The sequence below is a fragment of the Theobroma cacao genome, chromosome 3 (genome assembly GCF_053813885.1).
Source record: "Theobroma cacao isolate CCN51 chromosome 3, ASM5381388v1, whole genome shotgun sequence".
NCBI lineage: Eukaryota > Viridiplantae > Streptophyta > Magnoliopsida > Malvales > Malvaceae > Theobroma > Theobroma cacao.
Genome location: NC_142641.1, coordinates 40135881 through 40155119, shown reverse-complemented (window position 1 = coordinate 40155119; position 19239 = coordinate 40135881). Strand labels below are relative to the sequence as shown.

General features: G+C 36.4%; 4 protein-coding genes and 1 pseudogene across 9 annotated transcripts; 4 read left to right on the top strand and 1 right to left on the bottom strand.

Annotated features, from left to right (window-relative positions):
- Window positions 1-995: 995 nt before the first annotated feature.
- Window positions 996-4030, bottom strand: LOC18605736 (rust resistance kinase Lr10-like; annotated as a pseudogene). Its single transcript, XR_016025434.1, has 3 exons — window positions 3085-4030; window positions 2422-2448; window positions 996-2275 (listed from the first exon to the last, which is right to left on the bottom strand). The product of XR_016025434.1 is annotated as a rust resistance kinase Lr10-like (transcript).
- Window positions 4031-4076: 46 nt separating this feature from the next.
- Window positions 4077-8542, top strand: LOC18605735 (rust resistance kinase Lr10-like). Of its 4 annotated transcripts, none has more exons than XM_088804861.1 (5): window positions 4077-4171; window positions 4830-5778; window positions 6561-6593; window positions 7087-7116; window positions 7223-8542. In XM_088804861.1, exons 3-5 carry the CDS (start codon window positions 6575-6577, stop codon window positions 8368-8370), a joined length of 1197 nt encoding a protein of 398 aa, XP_088660987.1. In that variant the 5' UTR covers window positions 4077-4171; window positions 4830-5778; window positions 6561-6574; the 3' UTR covers window positions 8371-8542. The 4 variants fall into 4 exon arrangements, with proteins under 4 accessions (XP_088660987.1, XP_017973201.2, XP_088660986.1 ...); XM_018117712.2 differs by having other exon boundaries at window positions 4106-4276; XM_088804860.1 differs by having other exon boundaries at window positions 4129-4245.
- Window positions 4905-5687, top strand: LOC108661186 (uncharacterized). Its single transcript, XM_088804630.1, has one exon. It carries the CDS (start codon window positions 4905-4907, stop codon window positions 5685-5687), a length of 783 nt encoding a protein of 260 aa, XP_088660756.1.
- A 108-nt stretch (window positions 8543-8650) lies between the features above and the next one.
- EMB2261 (Tetratricopeptide repeat (TPR)-like superfamily protein) lies at window positions 8651-11845 on the top strand. The gene has a single exon (XM_007038935.3). It carries the CDS (start codon window positions 8696-8698, stop codon window positions 11276-11278), a length of 2583 nt encoding a protein of 860 aa, XP_007038997.3. The 5' UTR covers window positions 8651-8695; the 3' UTR covers window positions 11279-11845.
- A 2145-nt stretch (window positions 11846-13990) lies between these two features.
- LOC18605733 (protein phosphatase 2C 51-like) lies at window positions 13991-16944 on the top strand. 2 transcript variants are annotated; one of them, XR_016025435.1, is made up of 3 exons: window positions 13991-14829; window positions 15985-16167; window positions 16311-16361. XR_016025435.1 is itself a non-coding variant. In XM_007038934.3 (3 exons), exons 1-3 carry the CDS (start codon window positions 14089-14091, stop codon window positions 16622-16624), a joined length of 1161 nt encoding a protein of 386 aa, XP_007038996.3. In that variant the 5' UTR covers window positions 14059-14088; the 3' UTR covers window positions 16625-16944. The 2 variants fall into 2 exon arrangements, 1 of the variants encoding a protein (XP_007038996.3); XM_007038934.3 differs by having other exon boundaries at window positions 14059-14829; window positions 16062-16167; window positions 16311-16944.
- The last annotated feature ends 2295 nt before the right edge of the window (window positions 16945-19239 follow it).

The following is a 19239-nucleotide window of genomic DNA, read 5'->3' as shown; positions in this document are numbered from 1 at the left end:
ATGGGGTTTTTTTGTATATGCATTATATCTATAATAATAATAATCATAATAATAATAATATGTTTAAAATTTTTTTTTTTTGAAAAAATAGATACTGGCTCATTATATTTTTAACTTATTTAAATATTTTTATTATAAATATTAATAAGATTTATCCAATTTATAAATAAAAATTCTAATTGCATTGAATGATTCTTATTTAAAAAATAAATTTTTTGAATTTTAATTGTAAAAAACAGATATATTTGGTCATTATAATTTTAAATTGTCATTTTGAATATTTTATTATAAATATTAATAAGATTTATTCAATTTATAAATAAAAATTTTAAATATATTAAATGACATTCATTAAAAAAAATTTATTAATTTTAATAGTATTGAATAATTTATAAATTAATAGTAAAGAATCATTTAGAGTTCAAATTTTACATATTAAAAACTTTTATATTTATACATAATTATTATTTAAAATAAATAAAAAAACAAATCTTCATTTAGGATGAGGCAACAACAAACATTAGTATACATAAAAAAACTTTTAAAAACATGCATATATATTGTTTTGAAAAAAAAACATGCATATACATATATATATATATATATATATATATATATATTCATGGCTGTATAAAAATCCATTAAATATTTTTTTAGGAGAAATATTTATTAAGTACACTTTAATAATTTTCATTGCAATATAGCAACACATGTGCGGATATATAAATATTTATTTGCGTAAATGTGTCTGATATTAATACTATTACATAAAGTTTTAGAATTTGGTATTAGGAGATGAGTTACAGAAACTTAATTGAAAATTTTTACTTAAAATCAAAATAAATTATATTATTTAAATATTAAATTGGGATATTTTTGTCTTTTAGTTTTTTATATAATACATTTAAAAAAAAAATACCCACTCTTCTTTAAAGAACTTGCATTTTGCTAAGGAGTTAATTACTCTGTATTTGAAACGTATACAAGAGTCGAACTTGTTTCATTGCACTACTATTCATAATCAATTTCGGGCATGCATCTTTTCTGCTGAAAATTTTACTTACATAAATTCATTTCACAGATACAAATTTCTTAACTTTCTCCAGGGATCCTAGCCTGCACATAGTTTATAATGGAATACCTTTCTTTACCTATGATCATCACTCTGTTTCTGAAATGACTGCCGATTCTTGGTGAACGTTTCTTACAGGCATACTTGGATTCATTCGTATAGGGCCTGTAGAACCAAAAGGATTAGGAGGCATTGACAAATTATCTCCTTCTCCTTCCAACATTTGAACAACGTTTTTCATTGAAGGGCGACCCACTGGATACCACTGTATACACCAAAGTCCCACAATGGTGAGCCTCTTCGCAATATTAGCATGTCCATCTTCCTCAATTCGGATTATCAACTCGTCTCCCTGATTCAATCGACTGTATGCCCATTCTGGGAAGTAAACTTGGCTAGCACTTTCTACTGTAACATCAACATTCTTCCTCCCTCCGACCATTTCAAGTATCAACATACCAAAACTAAAAACATCTGACTTGTAAGACACATTGCCAAAGTTCCTAGAATATACTTCAGGTGCAATGTAGCCCATGGTCCCCCTTGCTGCAGTCATCGAAACAATACTTTGATCCTTGGAACACAGTTTGGCCAGACCCAAATCAGAAATTTTTGGATTGAATTTTTCATCCAGCAAAATATTATGAGGCTTGATATCAAAGTGTAGAATCCGTTGGTCACACCCTTGGTGAAGATACTCGATTCCTTTCGCTATGCCGATTGCAATATCTAGAAGCTTCTCCCAACCAAGGGAATGTTGCCTCCCATCACTTGAGAAAATAAGTTTCTCCAATGATTCATTTGGTAAGAACTCATATACCAGTGCTCGTCTAAATCCATCAGCACAGAAGCCAACCAAACGAACAACATTGACATGGTGGATTCTCCCCATTGTCCCTATTTCATTGATAAACTCTTCCCCATCGCCGATGGAACTGTTGAGGATCTTCACAGCAACGTGGATCTCACTAGAAAGCGTTCCTTTAAACACTGTTCCATATGCACCCTCGCCCAACTTTTCCTTGAATTGATTGGTAATCCTCTTTATGTCAGCATAACTGTACCTTGATGGCTTGAGAGATCTGTGATCCTCCAAAAACTTCTCAATTTTTGCATCATTTTCCTTTCTCATCTTGTTAGAGCTATATAGGTAATAAACTGCAATGATTGCTATCACCACAAGACGGGAACCTAGAACTACACCTGCATATAAATCATTCTAATCATGAATAGCCATCCGCCTAATGCTAACAGTGGTTATGACTGTTTTCCACTGAATGTAAGATAATGGGCATAAGAGTGAAGTTAAATAGAATGCTAAAAGTTGTCAATGAAATAGGCAAACTCACCTGCAGTCACTAGCTTCCTCATTGTACCTGCACAAGGGAAAGATGAAATCATTATTTATTTTTTATGTGAAATTCTGGGTTTGATTGAGTATAAAAACAACTTTCAAAAGCAAATTCCATGCTAATTAGCACAAGCATACACCAGCTTTTGGTTGGTAGAAAACCATTTAAGATAAAGCCATTTATGTTTTATTTTGTCTGCTCTGTACTTTGAACTCCAGTTCTCTGCATCGCTTCCCTTGGCCATTAATTTGATGCTACTTTTTGAAGGAAGTTAATTGTTTAATAACCAAGTCCCTGGTGCTAAAAGACTTTTGTTCCTTACAAAATCCAGCTCATGTAGCAACTATTAGATATTGGCACCGCAAAAGGAAAAACAAAAATGAGAAACATAATGCAGAAGCTATAAGTTAATCAATTAGCTCTATGCTTTGACAGCCCCTGATTCGTGTATCTGCTTAACTAGGCTCATGCGTTTGTGTTCTTCGATTCTAAGGTTCATTTAAAATTACCAGCTAGAACCATATCAAGTTAGAGTTATTTTTGCAGAAAATAACATTTGGCAGATACAGCAATCAGTCGTATGAACTGGATTATACCAAACGACCATAGGTTGTCTCAAAAGTTGTAAAAATGTAGAATGTGGAAAGAAAAAAAAAGTACCTTTCGTCCCTTTGGCTTTGATCGGTGCATCAAAACGTTCAATTTGAGCTACAGTGCTATCATTCTTCAACCTACAATGCTTGCCATTTTGTTCACAAAATCCGCACATTGGCTCGGTCCATTTCAGAGGAAGAATGTCAAGAAACATACCATCAGGATATGAGCCACTGTACAACTTCGTGCAAGAGGATAGGGGATATTTGGAGATGTCGTCGACTGAATTTAGTGAGTAAACCTCATAGCCGGGAACATCAAGGCAAGGGATGTGACTGTACAATTGATGTCTTTCCATCGATGAACAGTTGAACAATGTATAATCATTCATGACCTGTACCTTGAACTGGAAGCGAGAAGTAGACAAATTCAAGCTTCGGAGTTCCTTTTGAGCAACCATCTGGATGAGATGTATATATCTCCTGAGACTGGTAATCAATTCTTTCAACAAAGACCCTTACTGAATGTGGCAGCTCCAGCAGAGTCTGATTCTTCTCTGTGCAAGATAGATCAAACCCTGGATAGCCACAGGATTCCGGATGCATACCTTTAAGTCGGAAAGGAAATCGGATGGCTGTGCCATTGCTCCCCCAACTTAATTCTGGGCAATCTTGAAGGCCTGAACCATGCTCCGGATATATTAGCATTAACAGCAAGCAAAAGAAAGAGAGATACATTTCTAAGCAAAAATTGATCGGCACCATCTTGATCTGATTTGATCTGAAGAGGATACGGATTAACTATTCATATAATTGGATATTTCTAATTGTTATTTTGGAGATGTTCAAATGACAAGCCGTTTGGTCCGAGCCATTGACCCTTTCCAAACGTTCTGCTTATAGTTAAAAGAAGGAAGTAAACAGGAGGTTTCAGCAACCGCTTACTGCAGGATGACCGGTCAACTGCGCCCAAAGGATTAGCAAAAACAAATAAACTATAAGGCACCCTAAAACAAATTACAAATTCTACTTTTCTCAGCATGCAACTTGCAGGCTTTGTATACCTATCCAGGCTGGATGGCCTTATCTCCGTTTGGAGGCAACATTAAAAATACGATTCATCAAGTCTAGTGGGGATCTTCAGGTCCAAAAAGGTGCACATAAGCCGGATTTATTTGAATTCTCATCATTTCCCTTTTGAATTGGGAGAACATACTGTTTGCTCCTGGTACAACTTCCTGCTCTTTCATTTCTATCGGGTAATCTATTGCTTTTAATTACTTCAAGAATACTTCAAGGTTTTTCAACTAAAACAACACTATGGAGGCATGGGGTGAAAATAGTATTTTGATGTCACTTTGTGTTTAAATAATTTCATTTAGATATTTTATATAATCAGTAAACAGATTTTGATCTCTTGCATATAATCATCCTTTTTTCTCCAAAGACAATCAGTTTTTGGAGGGTTGAAATCTTTATCATGATTATTTACAGTTTGTAATCGCTGACCCTACAATAAGCAAAGTACCAAAAGAAAATATAAAAAAATCACAGAGGTATGGATTTGTTATTCAAATGAGATTTACCATTAGATCACATATTATCCCAAAGTATGTAACAATGAGTAGCAGCCTGCGAAATCTTTGACTTGATGGTATGGGTACCCATCTGCTTATAAGGGTGCACTGTCCAAAATGTGTGGTTTCAAATTGTTTAATCTTGGCTTCCTCATTTGACCATTTTTGTTCAGTCAAGATTCTTGATGTTCAGAATAAGACAGGACTTAATTTTGCTATTAATTATTCCTTACAGGCGATGGAAGCATACAAATCACAAAATCAGCTTCCAAGTCAAATCTGAAAGTGAAACTATTACCTGAATATAGAGATGCCCTTGATATCCAGAAAACTTGTTTCAGTATTCAAATTTGCAATCTCTCTCAATCTCGTCCACCATGGCACCTTGTTCAGAGGAAGGCTTCTCTTCGTTGCCCACATAAGCCTTCTTTTTCTTCCATTAGTTCACCTGACTGTCGCTGCTACTGATAACAACAAATGTGCCCCTTCTTCTTGTGGGAAGATTCACAACATCAGCTATCCCTTTCGATTGAGGGGAGATCCAAGCAATTGCGGGAACAAAAGTTATGAATTAGGCTGTGAGCAGAACAACCTGACAGCATTGTACCTGTATTCAGGAAAATACTATGTGCGGGCAATCAATTACAATAACTACACCATTCGATTGGTGGATGCTGGTATTCAGAAGGAGAATTGCTCTTCCCTTCCTCGATATTCTTTAACCGTTTCCAACTTCAGCGACAAAGATGCATTTATATGGTACAAGTACCAATGGGGTAAAACAGATTATTTACCTAAACTAACAGAAAGTATGGTTTTCCTGAATTGCGCAAATCCAGTGAATTCTAGTAGTTTTCATGTGGACGCTGCTCCTTGCATTAATGGTGGCAACCATTCTAATTCTTCTTTCTCTCGTTCGAGGAGGTATTACTATGTTGTTTTTGGACCCACGGCTGCATCGGAGGTGGAGGACTTGTGCAGGGTAGAGGTGATGGCTCTGACATCGTTACCTGTAAAAAAGGGGATGAATATTTCCTACATGGAAATCTACAGCAGGCTAGTTTACGGGTTTGAGCTTTCCTTCTTTCAATAAAGGTGCGGGTACTGCAGGTCTTGGGAACCTTGTCGCGTTAATAGCACAGACCATCGTCAGTGCTTGCCATTTGCGACTACCGTAAAAGAAGGTGAAAGCTTTAGCAATTTTTCCCATGTACTAAAGCATTGGTTTTATTATATAACGCAGTCGACCCAAGTCTTAACTATTCTTGTTTCTTTCAAGGGCAATTTCAAGTTTTTTCTAAGTCTTTTCCACTTCATTTGTTCAACATATTTTATGTTACTTCACAAGGGAAATTTTGACAGATTAATCTTTACTTTGAAGAAATTTTATTCTGTTTTTGATTTCACAATATTGCAGCCTTACTTACAACATATTTATTTGTAGGTCTTCTTTCTCCTTTATCCTTCTGGTGTAAAGAGTACTCAGATGCTGCAATTAACCGCTACCCTATAACCAATTACTGACATATCAGGCTTGATCCTAATTAATAAGACTCAGAAAACAGGCCTTCTAGTATGCAGAAACATGCTTTTACAAAGCAAATAACAAACAACTCAAGATCCTAAAAATCAAGGAATCAGAACAATGTTTTCTGTTTATAGTGTTATAATGCTATTTTAGGAAACGCTTCAACTGTTGACATTGTTTCTATCCCTCGCCAAGGAAAATTAACAAATATTTATCAATCTAGTTTGAAATTTTGCTAACATTTTCATCTACACTTATTGCAAGAATTTCATCCAAAGAAGCCCAACCTTATCTGTCATGCTGGCTATCAGGCAGCAGTATCCGAGAGAGGACCATCCTAGCATTGACTATTAATGTTTTTTAGTATTTACAATTTTGAACTAACGATGAATTGAAAGATTATGTGCTGATGTTATTCCTTCCTCGTAATGAATGCAGGCTTCTTCCACAAGATGTTTTACACGGTCATATGTAAGGGACCTCTCTCTATCTTTCATTTAATGTCGTTTCTAGAGTTAGTAGGAAATTATTAGAAACAAAAAGTGGCAAACAACAGCTGCTGATATGTATGGAAGGAAGCAGAGCGCCTAGTCTAGGATTTTAGAAGCAGTTGTGCGAGGATATGGCTGCATTATACTCTCTTGATTAGTGAACAGCTGCTAAAGATTGGTCTGATTACATTATGAAATTGAAACCGAAATATGCTCTTCATTCAGCCCAAAATTGGAAGAAACCATCTTTGCAGCATCACTAAATTTCAATTCATTGCTTTTTGAAATTAGAATATATATCCTAAAGGGCATTGGCGATTGTTGCCCGCTGATAACTACAGAAATTACTAAAAGTGAATGAACTTGCAATATATCCACCAACTTCAGAAATTAGAGTTTGTTTAATTGTAAGATTGTTATTGGCCTTCCATTTCGCTAAATTACCTTTATGATTACCTTCTCTTTTCTTGCAGCGTATTGGGTGTTGATGGTGCTTATCATCGGTAAGATGCATACCAAGAATAAATCATATTCTAAATATGCAAAATGCTCATAACTCTGCAGCAAAAAGCGTTCTCTCATGATGTTCTGTGTGGTTTTGCCCTACAGGAGCTATTATCACATTGAAATGTTGTTGTGGGGCTCCATGTGTGACGGTATTTTTAATCTACAAATGGCGAAAAAGGCATATGTCAATGTATGACAGGATTGAAAATTTCCTGCAAAGTCAGAACAACTTCATGCCGATAAGATATTCATACTCACAGATAAAAAAGATGACTGAGGGATTCAAGGACAAATTGGGTGAAGGAGGTTATGGCTCTGTATTCAAAGGAAAGCTTCGCAGTGGTCATCTTGTTGCAGTAAAAATGTTGGGCAAGTCCAAAGCTAATGGTCAAGAATTTATTAATGAAGTTGCCACAATTGGGAGAATTCATCATGTAAATGTGGTTCAACTGATTGGTTTTTGCGCCGAGGGAACAAAGCGTGCTCTTGTTTATGAGTTCATGCCTAATGGCTCCCTTGACAAATACACTTTTGGTCGAGAAGGAAACACAACCATAGGTTGGGAGAAAATATATGAGATTTCTCTAGGAGTGGCTCGCGGCATTGAATACTTACATCGAGGTTGTGACATGCAAATCTTACACTTTGATATTAAGCCTCACAACATTCTTCTTGATGAAAATTTCACTGCTAAGGTTTCTGACTTTGGACTTGCAAAATTGTATCCAACAAATGATACCACAGTGACTCTTACTGCAGCAAGAGGCACAATCGGATACATAGCACTAGAATTGTTCTACAAAAACATTGGAGGTGTCTCATATAAAGCTGACGTCTATAGTTTCGGAATGTTGTTGATGGAAATGGCAGCCAAAAGGAGGAATTCGACTACAGTGACAGAACAGTCAAGTGAAGCTTACTTTCCTTGCAATGTTTATGACCAAATTGTAGGCGGAAGGGATTTTGAAGAAATCCAAGAAGCGTCGGAGGAGGAAAACAAAATAGTCAAGAAGATGATCATGGTAGCACTGTGGTGTATACAAATGAAGCCTAGTGATCGACCTTCAATGACCAAAGTCGTGGAGATGCTCGAAGGAGAAGTTGAAAGTCTGCAAGTGCCTCCCAAGCCTGTTTTATATCCACAACAAACTTTGGTAAGGAGCAGTGGAAGCCACTCAACTCAACAAGAGTCATCTTCTGCATCAACTGATTATACAGAATCAATAAGCTTAATTAACAGTGGAAGGTGACAGAAGGAATTTGCGATGAAAGCCATTACTCCAAATTTATCACAATTTGTACCCAAAAGCTATTTGTTATGTCTAAAGGGAAAAAGGAAAAATCCATCTTCCCCTGCTTGAAAAGGCAGGTAATTGCAATGCATCATTTGATTAATTAATACATGCACGTACTTTTGTACAACTTCAAAGAGTTGAGGCCCTTATCTTGTGTTGGCCGAAAGAGACACGGGAAGCCCACATTAATTGGGGATATAGGCCCAGAAAAGAACCAGCACTCTGCACTTTAACGCTTTTAACAGGGCCAGCCAGTGGAAACTAGCCGTTTAAGAAAACGATGATGATGATGAGCCTTTCTCTTCCCTCTCCCGCCAAACCCCCGCCACATTCTCTTAAACCCTCAACGCGCCCCCGCCAAACTCTCGCACCACCGTCCGTTATTCGCCCCGTCAACTTCGAAACCCTCAGGGACCGTCTGATCAATCACCTCGATGAGGGCCACCTCCACAAAGCCGTATCCACCCTCCATGTCATGGCCAGGCAAAACACGCACCCAGACCTCATCACCTACTCTCTGCTTCTCAAGGCCTGCATCAGGTCACGTGACTTCCAGCTCGGTAAAATCGTTCACACCAACTTGAATCAGTCTAAACTCGAGCTTGACTCGGTCCTTTTTAACTCACTCATTAGTTTGTATTCAAAATCCGGCGATTGGGCCAGAGCCCATAAAATATTCCAACGTATGGAAGATAAACGAGATTTAGTTTCATGGAGTGCAATGATTTCTTGTTTTGCTAATAATAAAATGGAATTTAAAGCAATTTTGACATTTCTCGATATGCTTGAAAATGGATTTTATCCAAATGAGTATTGCTTTACTGCGGTTGTTCGGGCTTGTTCAAAAGCTGAGTTTTTCTCAATTGGGGAGATAATTTTAGGGTTTTTAGTGAAAAGTGGGTATCTTGAGTCTGATACAAATGTTGGGTGTGCTTTAATTGACATGTTTGTGAAGGGAAATAGTGATTTGGAGTCAGCTTTTAAGGTGTTCGATAAAATGCCTGCGAAAAATGTTGTTGCTTGGACTTTGATGATAACTAGATGTACACAATTAGGCTACCCAAGGGATGCTATTGATTTGTTCTTGGATATGGTTCTAGGTGGCTACGTGCCTGATCGATTTACACTAAGTGGTATCATTTCAGCTTGCACTGAATTGGAATCAGAATCATTGTCACTTGGCAAGCAATTGCATTCTTGGGTTATTAGGTCAGGATTCGCTTTGGATGTTTGCATAGGATGTAGTTTAGTGGACATGTATGCTAAGTGCACTGTAGGTGGGTCTTTGGATGATTCTAGAAAGGTGTTTGGTAGAATGGAAGAACATAATGTTATGTCTTGGACTGCGATTATTACGGGGTATGTTCAATGTGGAGGTCGCGATAAGGAAGCTCTTGAGCTTTTTTCCAAAATGATGGGAGGTCCTGTTCAGCCAAATCATTTCACATTTTCTAGTGTTCTTAAGGCATGTGGAAATCTCTCTGATTCATGCACAGGTGAACAGTTTTATGCCCATGCAGTAAAACATGGTTTTGCATCAGATGATTGCGTGGGGAACTCTCTTATAAGCATGTATGCTAGGTCTGGCAGGATGGACAATGCTCAGAAAGCTTTTGAATCTCTATTTGAGAAGAATTTAGTTTCCTACAACACTATTGTCGATGCTTGTGCTAAGAACTTGGATTCTGAAGGAGCTTTTGAACTTTTTCATGAACTCACAGATAGTAAAATTGAGCTTAATGCGTTCACATTTGCTAGTCTATTGAGTGGAGCTTCAAGTGTTGGTGCAATTGGAAAGGGGGAGCAAATCCATGCTCGGGTGCTTAAATCAGGGTATCAGTCCAACCAGTGCATTTGTAATGCATTGATATCCATGTATGCTAGGTGTGGACACATAGAAGCTGCTTTTCTAGTTTTTAACGAGATGGGTGATCGAAATGTTATATCTTGGACATCTATGATCACAGGTTTTGCAAAACATGGATTTGCTACGAGAGCTTTGGAAATATTCCATGAAATGCTTGAGGCAGGGATCAGGCCCAACGAGATCACATATACTGCTGTTTTATCAGCCTGTAGTCATGCAGGTTTGATTTCAGAGGGATGGGAAATTTTCAATTCAATGCCCATAGAACACGGGCTTGTCCCAGGAATGGAACACTATGCATGTATGGTTGATTTATTGGGCCGATCAGGATCTCTTAGGGAAGCCATTGAGCTCATAAACACAATGCCCTGCACACCAGATGCCTTGGTCTGGCGTACTTTTCTTGGGGCTTGCCGAGTCCACCATGACAAAGAGCTCGGGGAATATGCTGCAAAGATGATACTTCAGCAAGATCCTCATGATGCTGCAGCCTATATCTTACTATCAAATTTGTATGCCTCTGCCGGTCAATGGGAAGATGTGGCACAGATTAGGAAAGATATGAAAGAAAGAAATCTGATCAAAGAAGCTGGTTGTAGTTGGATAGAGGTGGACAATAAGATGCACAGGTTCCATGTGGCTGATACTTCACACCCACAAGTGAAGGAGATTTACGAGAAACTGGACGAAATGGCTTTTAAAATAAAGGGATTAGGTTATGTCCCTGATACAGATTTTGTACTTCATGAACTTGAGGAGGAACAGAAGGAGCAATATGTTTTCCAACACAGCGAGAAAATTGCGGTTGCATTCGGACTTATAAGCACATCAAGATCAAAACCAATTCGAGTTTTTAAGAATCTCCGTGTTTGTGGAGACTGCCATACTGCAATCAAGTACATTTCCATGGCCACAGGGAGAGAAATAGTATTAAGGGATTCAAATCGGTTTCATCATATCAAGAATGGAACCTGCTCTTGCAATGATTTTTGGTGACAGAACACAATTTAAATTGGTTTCATCATCTTAAGGGATCTATTTGACAACTGCATTCTTGGTAAAAAGTGACTAAGAGCTCCCAATAAGTTTTTTGGTCTCTGATCTTTAATTTGTCAGATGCCACAACTGTCATTGTCACAGTGTTGCAGATTATCATTGACTGTCAGAACAAATTTGATCCTTGTTTGGCAAGTTTATCTGTAATCTTCATTCTTTTCCGCCATCGAAGATGAGGCAGGTATCTCTTGTTCCATTAATTGTTACCTGTATAGTTCTTATTCCCTTATTTATTTTATACAATTGTACATATCTGCTTACTCTAGATCTAATATGCTTGCAATTTATGTAATCTGTTTTCTTCTTGTTTTGATATGAATAGATGTTTATATAACAGTGATGTGTCATCATTAGATCCTCCCATTAGAGCCCCTGGAGAATTTTTGCGGCTAGATTGTTAAGATCTTGTATTATTAGAACCCCATTTCCATTTCTATATTTGTAATCATATACTACTACCATATGTTTATATATAGAATCTTAAGTGTTTGTGCTCTTGGTGTAATATGTAAATGAGTGTCCTTCCCAAACTGCAAAGCAAATCCAACGCATGTACCTTTGTAGGATTGGAGAGTTTCCTGCAGCTTGAAGACATAGTAACTGATTGTATTACGCTTTGTATTTATTACAGTACTTCCTACTCTGTCAAAAAAAAAAAAAACGGTGATGTGTCATAGTTTCCTTTGATGATGTTTGATGCAGAAGCATGTATTTTGCATTTTAATTTCAAGCTGTAGGTTGTAAATTACTCGGTATTCCCGTCAGCTTGTGGCGCTTTATCTTGACATGACTTGAGCACAGGAAAGTTTCTTAACGGAAGGTAGTAATGAGGAAACATTGAATCAACCCCTTAGCTAGCAAATCAGGTTCTAACTTCAACTTCTTTCAGTTTCCTTTATGGCCTTTCTTTCCCCTCCTTTAACAGCTTTGTTCCTTTAAACCAATCATAGCCTTTCATCTTGAGTTCATGTGTATCATTTGCATTGATGTAACAATTCACATGTATCTTTAAGGATGCATCGTACTTGTCAAACATCATCAAAGGACCAATTGTGAAGTTTTTCTTATTGATGTTGAAGTGTTCATGCTACAAGGGATGTTGACATCTTGCCATTCCCCTCGGGAAATTGCAGACTTGTTGATAGAGAGAGGGAGATGGATATTGAGTGATCATAATGTGGAGGGTTCGTTTGGTAATCAAAAAATAACTTGTTAGAGCAAAATTTTTTCTGTGTAAAATGTTTTACAAAAAAATTTAATATTTTTTTATTATTTAAATAAATTATCGAAAATATTTTTTGTTCTTTGTATCGTTTTATGAAAAATATTTTTCATCATGGTAGTTGTATAATTTAAATATTAATATTTTATCTTTTTAATATTTTAAATTAAATATTAATATTCATTATACTTATACTCATAAATTTATTATAAAAGTGTTTTTGTTATTTTTTAAAAAATGTCTTACGCTCTTCAAAGTTGTAAAATATTTTTCGTTATTAATTCTGTTAATTCGTAAAATATTTTACATTTAAAATTAATTTTTCATCTCCCAAACAAATATAAATCTTAATAATATTTTTTAAAAAATATTTTATTACAAAACAAATAGATTCGAAATTTCCCTATACAATCTGATGTAATATTAGGCTTGATTTTTCAATTTGATTGAGTCCTCAGGTTGCGTTAACATCAATAACTTCAGAAAAATAAACATGAAACAGTCAACTTTCTACCACTGTGTGAATGTTGACATGCATTAGCGAGGACAAATGCAACACTTGTCCAAGAATTCGGAAAGGTCGAAACACCAATTTAACGGGCAACGGAAACCTACAATTTTGCCTTGGTAGAAAAGCAAGTTATTGCTCATTGTTAGGCAAGTATAGTAGCAAGAAAAAGACCCAGAGGACTAGGACAGTTAGAGCCCACCCACCGGTTCTCTCATTTAAACCACGTGGTTGGAAAACATGCTTTCCTGCCCGGCCAGAAGTTTGTGCACCTACTTAAGACCTTTTGATTAACGAGAGATTATTAACTAACTAGAAATTCGAGTCTCCTGACAAGACAACATACGTTGTGTAGTGGACCAATCAGATTTCAGGCGCAAGTCTGTACGCTTTTCACATCGGTAATCCAATCAGACCTCCCTGATATTTTTCAATTTTTTCTCGTTAAGATAATACTACTTTACTACTACATTTTCATGGGACGGAGCTTAAGATCTGCACACGAGATATCGGCAAAACCTGACCCAATGTGCGAGGTCCAAATCCCACACGCGACCGAGCAAGATCTAACACGTGTCCGATCAAGCCATCGGGGTCAACATTCCTTGTCAGATAAAAACACATTAACAAAAACCTTTCCGAAAAAGCATAACCCGCCCCCCTTCCCTCTGAAAACACGAGAGGCCACGAAATACGACTTCTAGAGATCAATAGTGGGGCCCTTCCCTAACCCGACCAAATCACTAGCCCCAAGATCCAAGCTCCACGTGTTTGGAACCAAATTATTGCCGTCCACGTCTCTGTTTGAAAAATCCCAGTCAGTGGTACAAAAAAGCCCATGTGGCTACCGCCAATTGCATCGCAGAAATCAACGGCTCGAATTCAATGCTTTTCTCTCCATCTATTTATATCAACTTTAATCTGTTTAGGCCAGTTGTCGCTTTGCTTTTCATGCAGAAAAAAATGAAGGCGCAGAAGATACCGAAGCTTCACTCTCCATCAACTAAAGCTCCCCGGAGAATGACATCTGCTTCCGGTGAACTCAGCAAGCTTACAGTCGTCAGAACCAAGAATGCTCGCCGGAGAAGATTGGAAATTAGAAGATTGAAGTACACGTGTCAGACAATGATGAATATAACCATCACAGAAAGCAGCAGCAACGGCGATAAAGACAAGAATCTTCTTCATGGATCAAAACCAAGCAATGGTTTAACGGATATATCGCTTTCATTGTCTTCTTCTTCGTCAAAGCAATCATCATCAGAGGAGAACGACATCGTTTTAGCTGGTTTTGGAGGGAAAACTTGCAAGAAAAAAGATGATATTGAAAGTTTAACGTACATGTCTCACGGGTTACTATCAATTATGGGTAGGAGAAGAGAGATGGAAGATGCAGTGAAAGTGGAGTTAGGTTTTATGGTCAAAGGAGGGGAAAATTTTGATTTTTATGGAGTCTATGACGGGCACGGCGGGTCCAGAGTGGCGGAGGAGTGTGGAGAAAGGTTGCATAACGTGCTGGTGGAGGAAATAGTAGAGGATAATGAGGAAGGAAATGGGATTGATTGGGGAAGAACGATGGAGAGGTGTTTTGAGAAGATGGATGAAGAGGTGAATAGAGGGAGGGTGGGGGAGGAGATGGTGGGGTCGACGGCGGTTGTGGCGGTGGTTGGTAACGGGAAGGTGATAGTGGCAAATTGTGGGGACTCTAGAGCTGTTCTATCGAGGGGTGGTGTTGCTGTGGCCTTGTCTTTTGATCATAAGGTAATATTCATTTTTTTATATGCTTCTTTTTTTCAAATATATTTATATTCTTTTTAGTTTTATCATGTTAAAAGGTTAAATTTTTAAGTATGTTTTCTGCTGATAAAATTGAAAGGAACACTGGTAGACATGGTGGATTTTTGTTTAGTTTAAGACAAATTAAGAATCTCTTCGAGCAGGATGATCGTGTTTATGTGCTGATGATAAACAAAGAGTAGATTGAGGTGGTAGTTCAGAATATACCCTGCAGACATATATGGTATAATGAGAATCTGTACCCAAAAGATGTTTGTATAACTTATTAATTGGGGCAATTGGGCACAGATCGACAAAGAATGAACTGTCCAGATATATATGAGGTGAGAAATAATATGTAAATACATGGGAACGCGACTAAATTCGAAGCCTCAAATGATCAAATGAGAGATAAATGATTAGGTAAAAAGTGTGGGCAGAAGATCATTGCTTCCGGTCTGAAAATTGGATTTTGCAGAAGGGGAGGAGATTGTCCTCGATTTGTACATGCTGATATTGATTAAAAATCTGCAATGAAAAATTTTGGTCTGGTTTTCTCCTTTAATTAGAAATATTGGGTTTACCCCATAGCTAGACTGGACTTTTCTTATTGATCTTTTGCACAAATACTGTCTGATATTGGCAAAAAGTAATCCTCTATTTAAGGGTCGTCAAATTAAACAGCATAACTATGTTAAATCAAGAATTATTGAGATCAAAGTACATAATAAAAGGCGTTAAGTGACAGACTAAGGAGTATGTTGTACCTAACAATTTCAATTTTGGATCTATCATTGACTAAACTACCATTCAGTCGTTAATTTTGTTAGGAACTATTAAGAAATCTACCATGTGATTAGTAGGACTTCTGTGTTCTTTTACCAAATGATTAGGAGGACCTTCTTTACGGTCCTTTCTTTGTCCCCTTTAGGCTTTTCTGACCTTTCTCCTTTACATTTCCTTTACCATTGTTCCCTTTTTCCGTTTATGATGATTATATATTTGTCGGTAGAAGAAAAAACAAAACTAGTCATGGAAGCAAGACATATATATATATACTCAAGTTACTTCAAACTCCCTGGCATTTTATCCCTCGGTCAGCTGTTTGAAATATGGTTTGTCATCAATTTGATTGTTTAGACCAGAAAGAGAAAAGAGCAGCTTCTTAAAAGTTTAGCAGCAAGAAATCAATATATTGACACGTTCTTTGTGCAAAGCCTGACAGACCTGATGAGTTGGAGAGAGTTGAAGCCGGTGGTGGAAGGGTCATAAACTGGAATGGATATCGTGTGCTCGGAGTGCTTGCCACTTCAAGATCCATAGGTAAGTAGAAAAGCTTCTACTGTAGCTAAACAATTACAGCATTTATCAATTTTAATAGTGCTAGAGATCATGGCCGCAGAGCTAAATTTGAAGGATTCGATTGCCAGCCATTTTTCTCACGGGATAGTACAATTTGAATGCAGGCGATCAATGCCTTAAACCATTTGTTATATGCAAGCCAGAAGTAACAGTAAGAGAGCTAACCAATCGCGATGAGTTCCTCATACTGGCCAGTGATGGCCTGTGGGATGTGATATCTAATGAAGTCGCATGTCGAGTAGTGAGGAGATGTCTGAACGGCCGAATAAGGAGGAAATCCCTTGAGAATATTGTCAACGAAAACCGTGCCGCCGAAGCAGCAGCAGTGTTGGTTGAGCTTGCAATAGCTCGGGGTAGCAAAGACAACATTAGTGTGATAGTGGTTGAGCTAAGAAAACCAAGTACTTTCCTCCCCTAAGATCACTAGCCGTCTGTCTGAAGTCAGTCTCAAACACAGCGGATGGAGAAGAAGAATTCTCAATCTGGGATTGCTAACCAAGGATTTCGTTTGAGATGATCCATCCAATTAAACTAGAAGGAAATTAAGTGGTTGCTTGGGGGCTTAGAGCTGATTGGGTATGATAATACCATTTGATTCATTTGTCTCGGTGCTTTTACATGAGCACCATTCCCCTGAACAGATCTGTTGTTATAGATAATATCGGCATTTAAATATAAAAGCTCTAATGGAACAAAAAACACAAATAAAAAACTTATTAAGTATTGCCATTTTATCAAGATTAACCTTTTCCCAAAAATGGTTCTCTTCCTAGTTATAAATTTCAAATTTAACATTGAAATCATTATTTTTCAGAATATCTAGTCGGCCTCTTCCTAAATATTTTGGGGAAGATAATTGTAATTATTTTGTTCATGGCCTCTTCCTCAATCTTACCCACCCCATGCATCATCCAAATTCAGTGAATTGCAGGCTCAAGCCCACAAGTAGGGGAGGGTGCGAGGCTGCGGAGCCGGATCGGTTATGTGATAAAGGTTGAAGCCTGATGAGAAGCTTAATCAGGTCGTATATTAGTTTTAAGTTTGAACAAGCATATTATCTCGCGGGTTGCTACGGAGATTTAATGATAAAGAATATTTTTAAATAAAATTAATAATAAAATTAAATTTTCATCAATTTTTTTATGAAATTAGTTTCGACAATTACAAAATATATTGATAATTGCAATTTTCAATTTTCAACTTTTTAATTAGTTAACAAATTATATATCATTAAGGTATTATTTCAACTATTTATAAATAATTAATAATTTAAAAAATTAATGTTCATTGTAATTTTGGCATTTAGATGCTGAAAATTAGTATAGTCTTATATTTATCATGATGTTAATGTTAAGATAATTATACGAGTTATATAATTAGAGTTATAATACAACAATATTACTTAGTTAGATTATAATATTTTATTAGCGTTATATTATAATACTATTTGTTAATTATAGTTAAATTATGAATAAGATTAAAATTAGTCTTATATATCTATAACATAGATAATTAAAATTCAGATTTACAATTTTGTATTATACAAGTTTTTCTTAATTTTTTAACTGTTAACTCATTAAATATATAAATCAATTCTCGCAATTCTTGATTTACACTTTTAAATCAACTATTTAATTAAATATTTACTAAAAGTTTAAATTAAATCATTTTATCGAGTACATCCATTGAACCTAAATCATTTCTAAATATAATTAACGTGAATAAAATAATAAATGAAATCTAACTTTATTTGTGAAATTTTGTGATTGAAGTCAAGCGTTGATTTAAAATGATTTTATGGAATAAACAAATTAACTATAACAAAGTTTAAATGTCAAAACTATTACTAGAGCGCTTATCGTCGTTTGAAAGGAAATGACAAACTTGGTGAAAAGGAAAATGAGACTTAAAAAAACAAAATCTAAAGGGCGTTCAAATGCCAAATAAATATATTGTTAAACCGTAGTAAAAGGGGATGAGTCATGAGGCACAAATTGGAATGACGAAATTACGAAAGAGCCGAAGCCGCGCCTCTAAAAAGGGGAAGGTTATATTTATTTCACAATATGCAGGATTAAGCCAATCAATGAACAAACCGGGGCCATGTACTTTAATTGGGAAAAATGCATTTTGTTATACAGTAGGAGGAAAACTTACTAACCAGTCTGAAATGATTTTTTTTTTAAGGAAAAATAATTTATTATACTCTAATCAATTGAGGAAAACATATCCCAACATATTATTTATCAACAAATTTCGAATTTTAACTAAAGCAATATTATAAAATAAATAATCATTCTCTATAAAAAAAACTCTTACTAGCCATGAAATCAACTAATATATTACCTTTTCTATAAATATGTTGCGTACTAACTTTCCATTGACGCTGAAAGCGGTTGTTGAATGATCTGAATTAGAGCATAGATGAACCGGGGGTGAAGTAATGGCATGCACAACTAGCCCACAGTCCACTTGCGAGTCAATCTTACGATAGTCGATAGCCCAATTCCTATGTTAAACATAAACCACGTAAACTCCTCACAACTCAGCCCGATACGTTGTGCGCTTTTCCAATCGAATAGCATAACTACCATATAATTCACCACTTGAGTCTTGAAATACACCACCTGCAAACCGACATATCAATTGATCTTCTATATGCTCCATCGGAATTCAAAACCAGCCATCCCGTAGGATGAGCCGATGAGAACCTTCTCCCGTCTGTTCGTGTTAGTTCCTCCACTGTCACCAATAATGCAGCAAGCGTTGTTGATGGCTAAAGCAAGACTAAATATTACCTTTAAGCGCCCTTCCATAGATGCCAACTTTTCTTCAAATAGAAAAGAATTTCTCCACTTTCATAAATATCGGCAAGTAACTCCAAAGATGATCACTGACCATGGGATGCCATTCAACACTATTTTGCATAACATTAACTTTTGTTTCACCATAAAAGTCTAATACCTTATTATCACCGTCTGTTATTGTGAAACTCACTCATGAAGTGTATCCATCTTACGTATAAAGGATTGG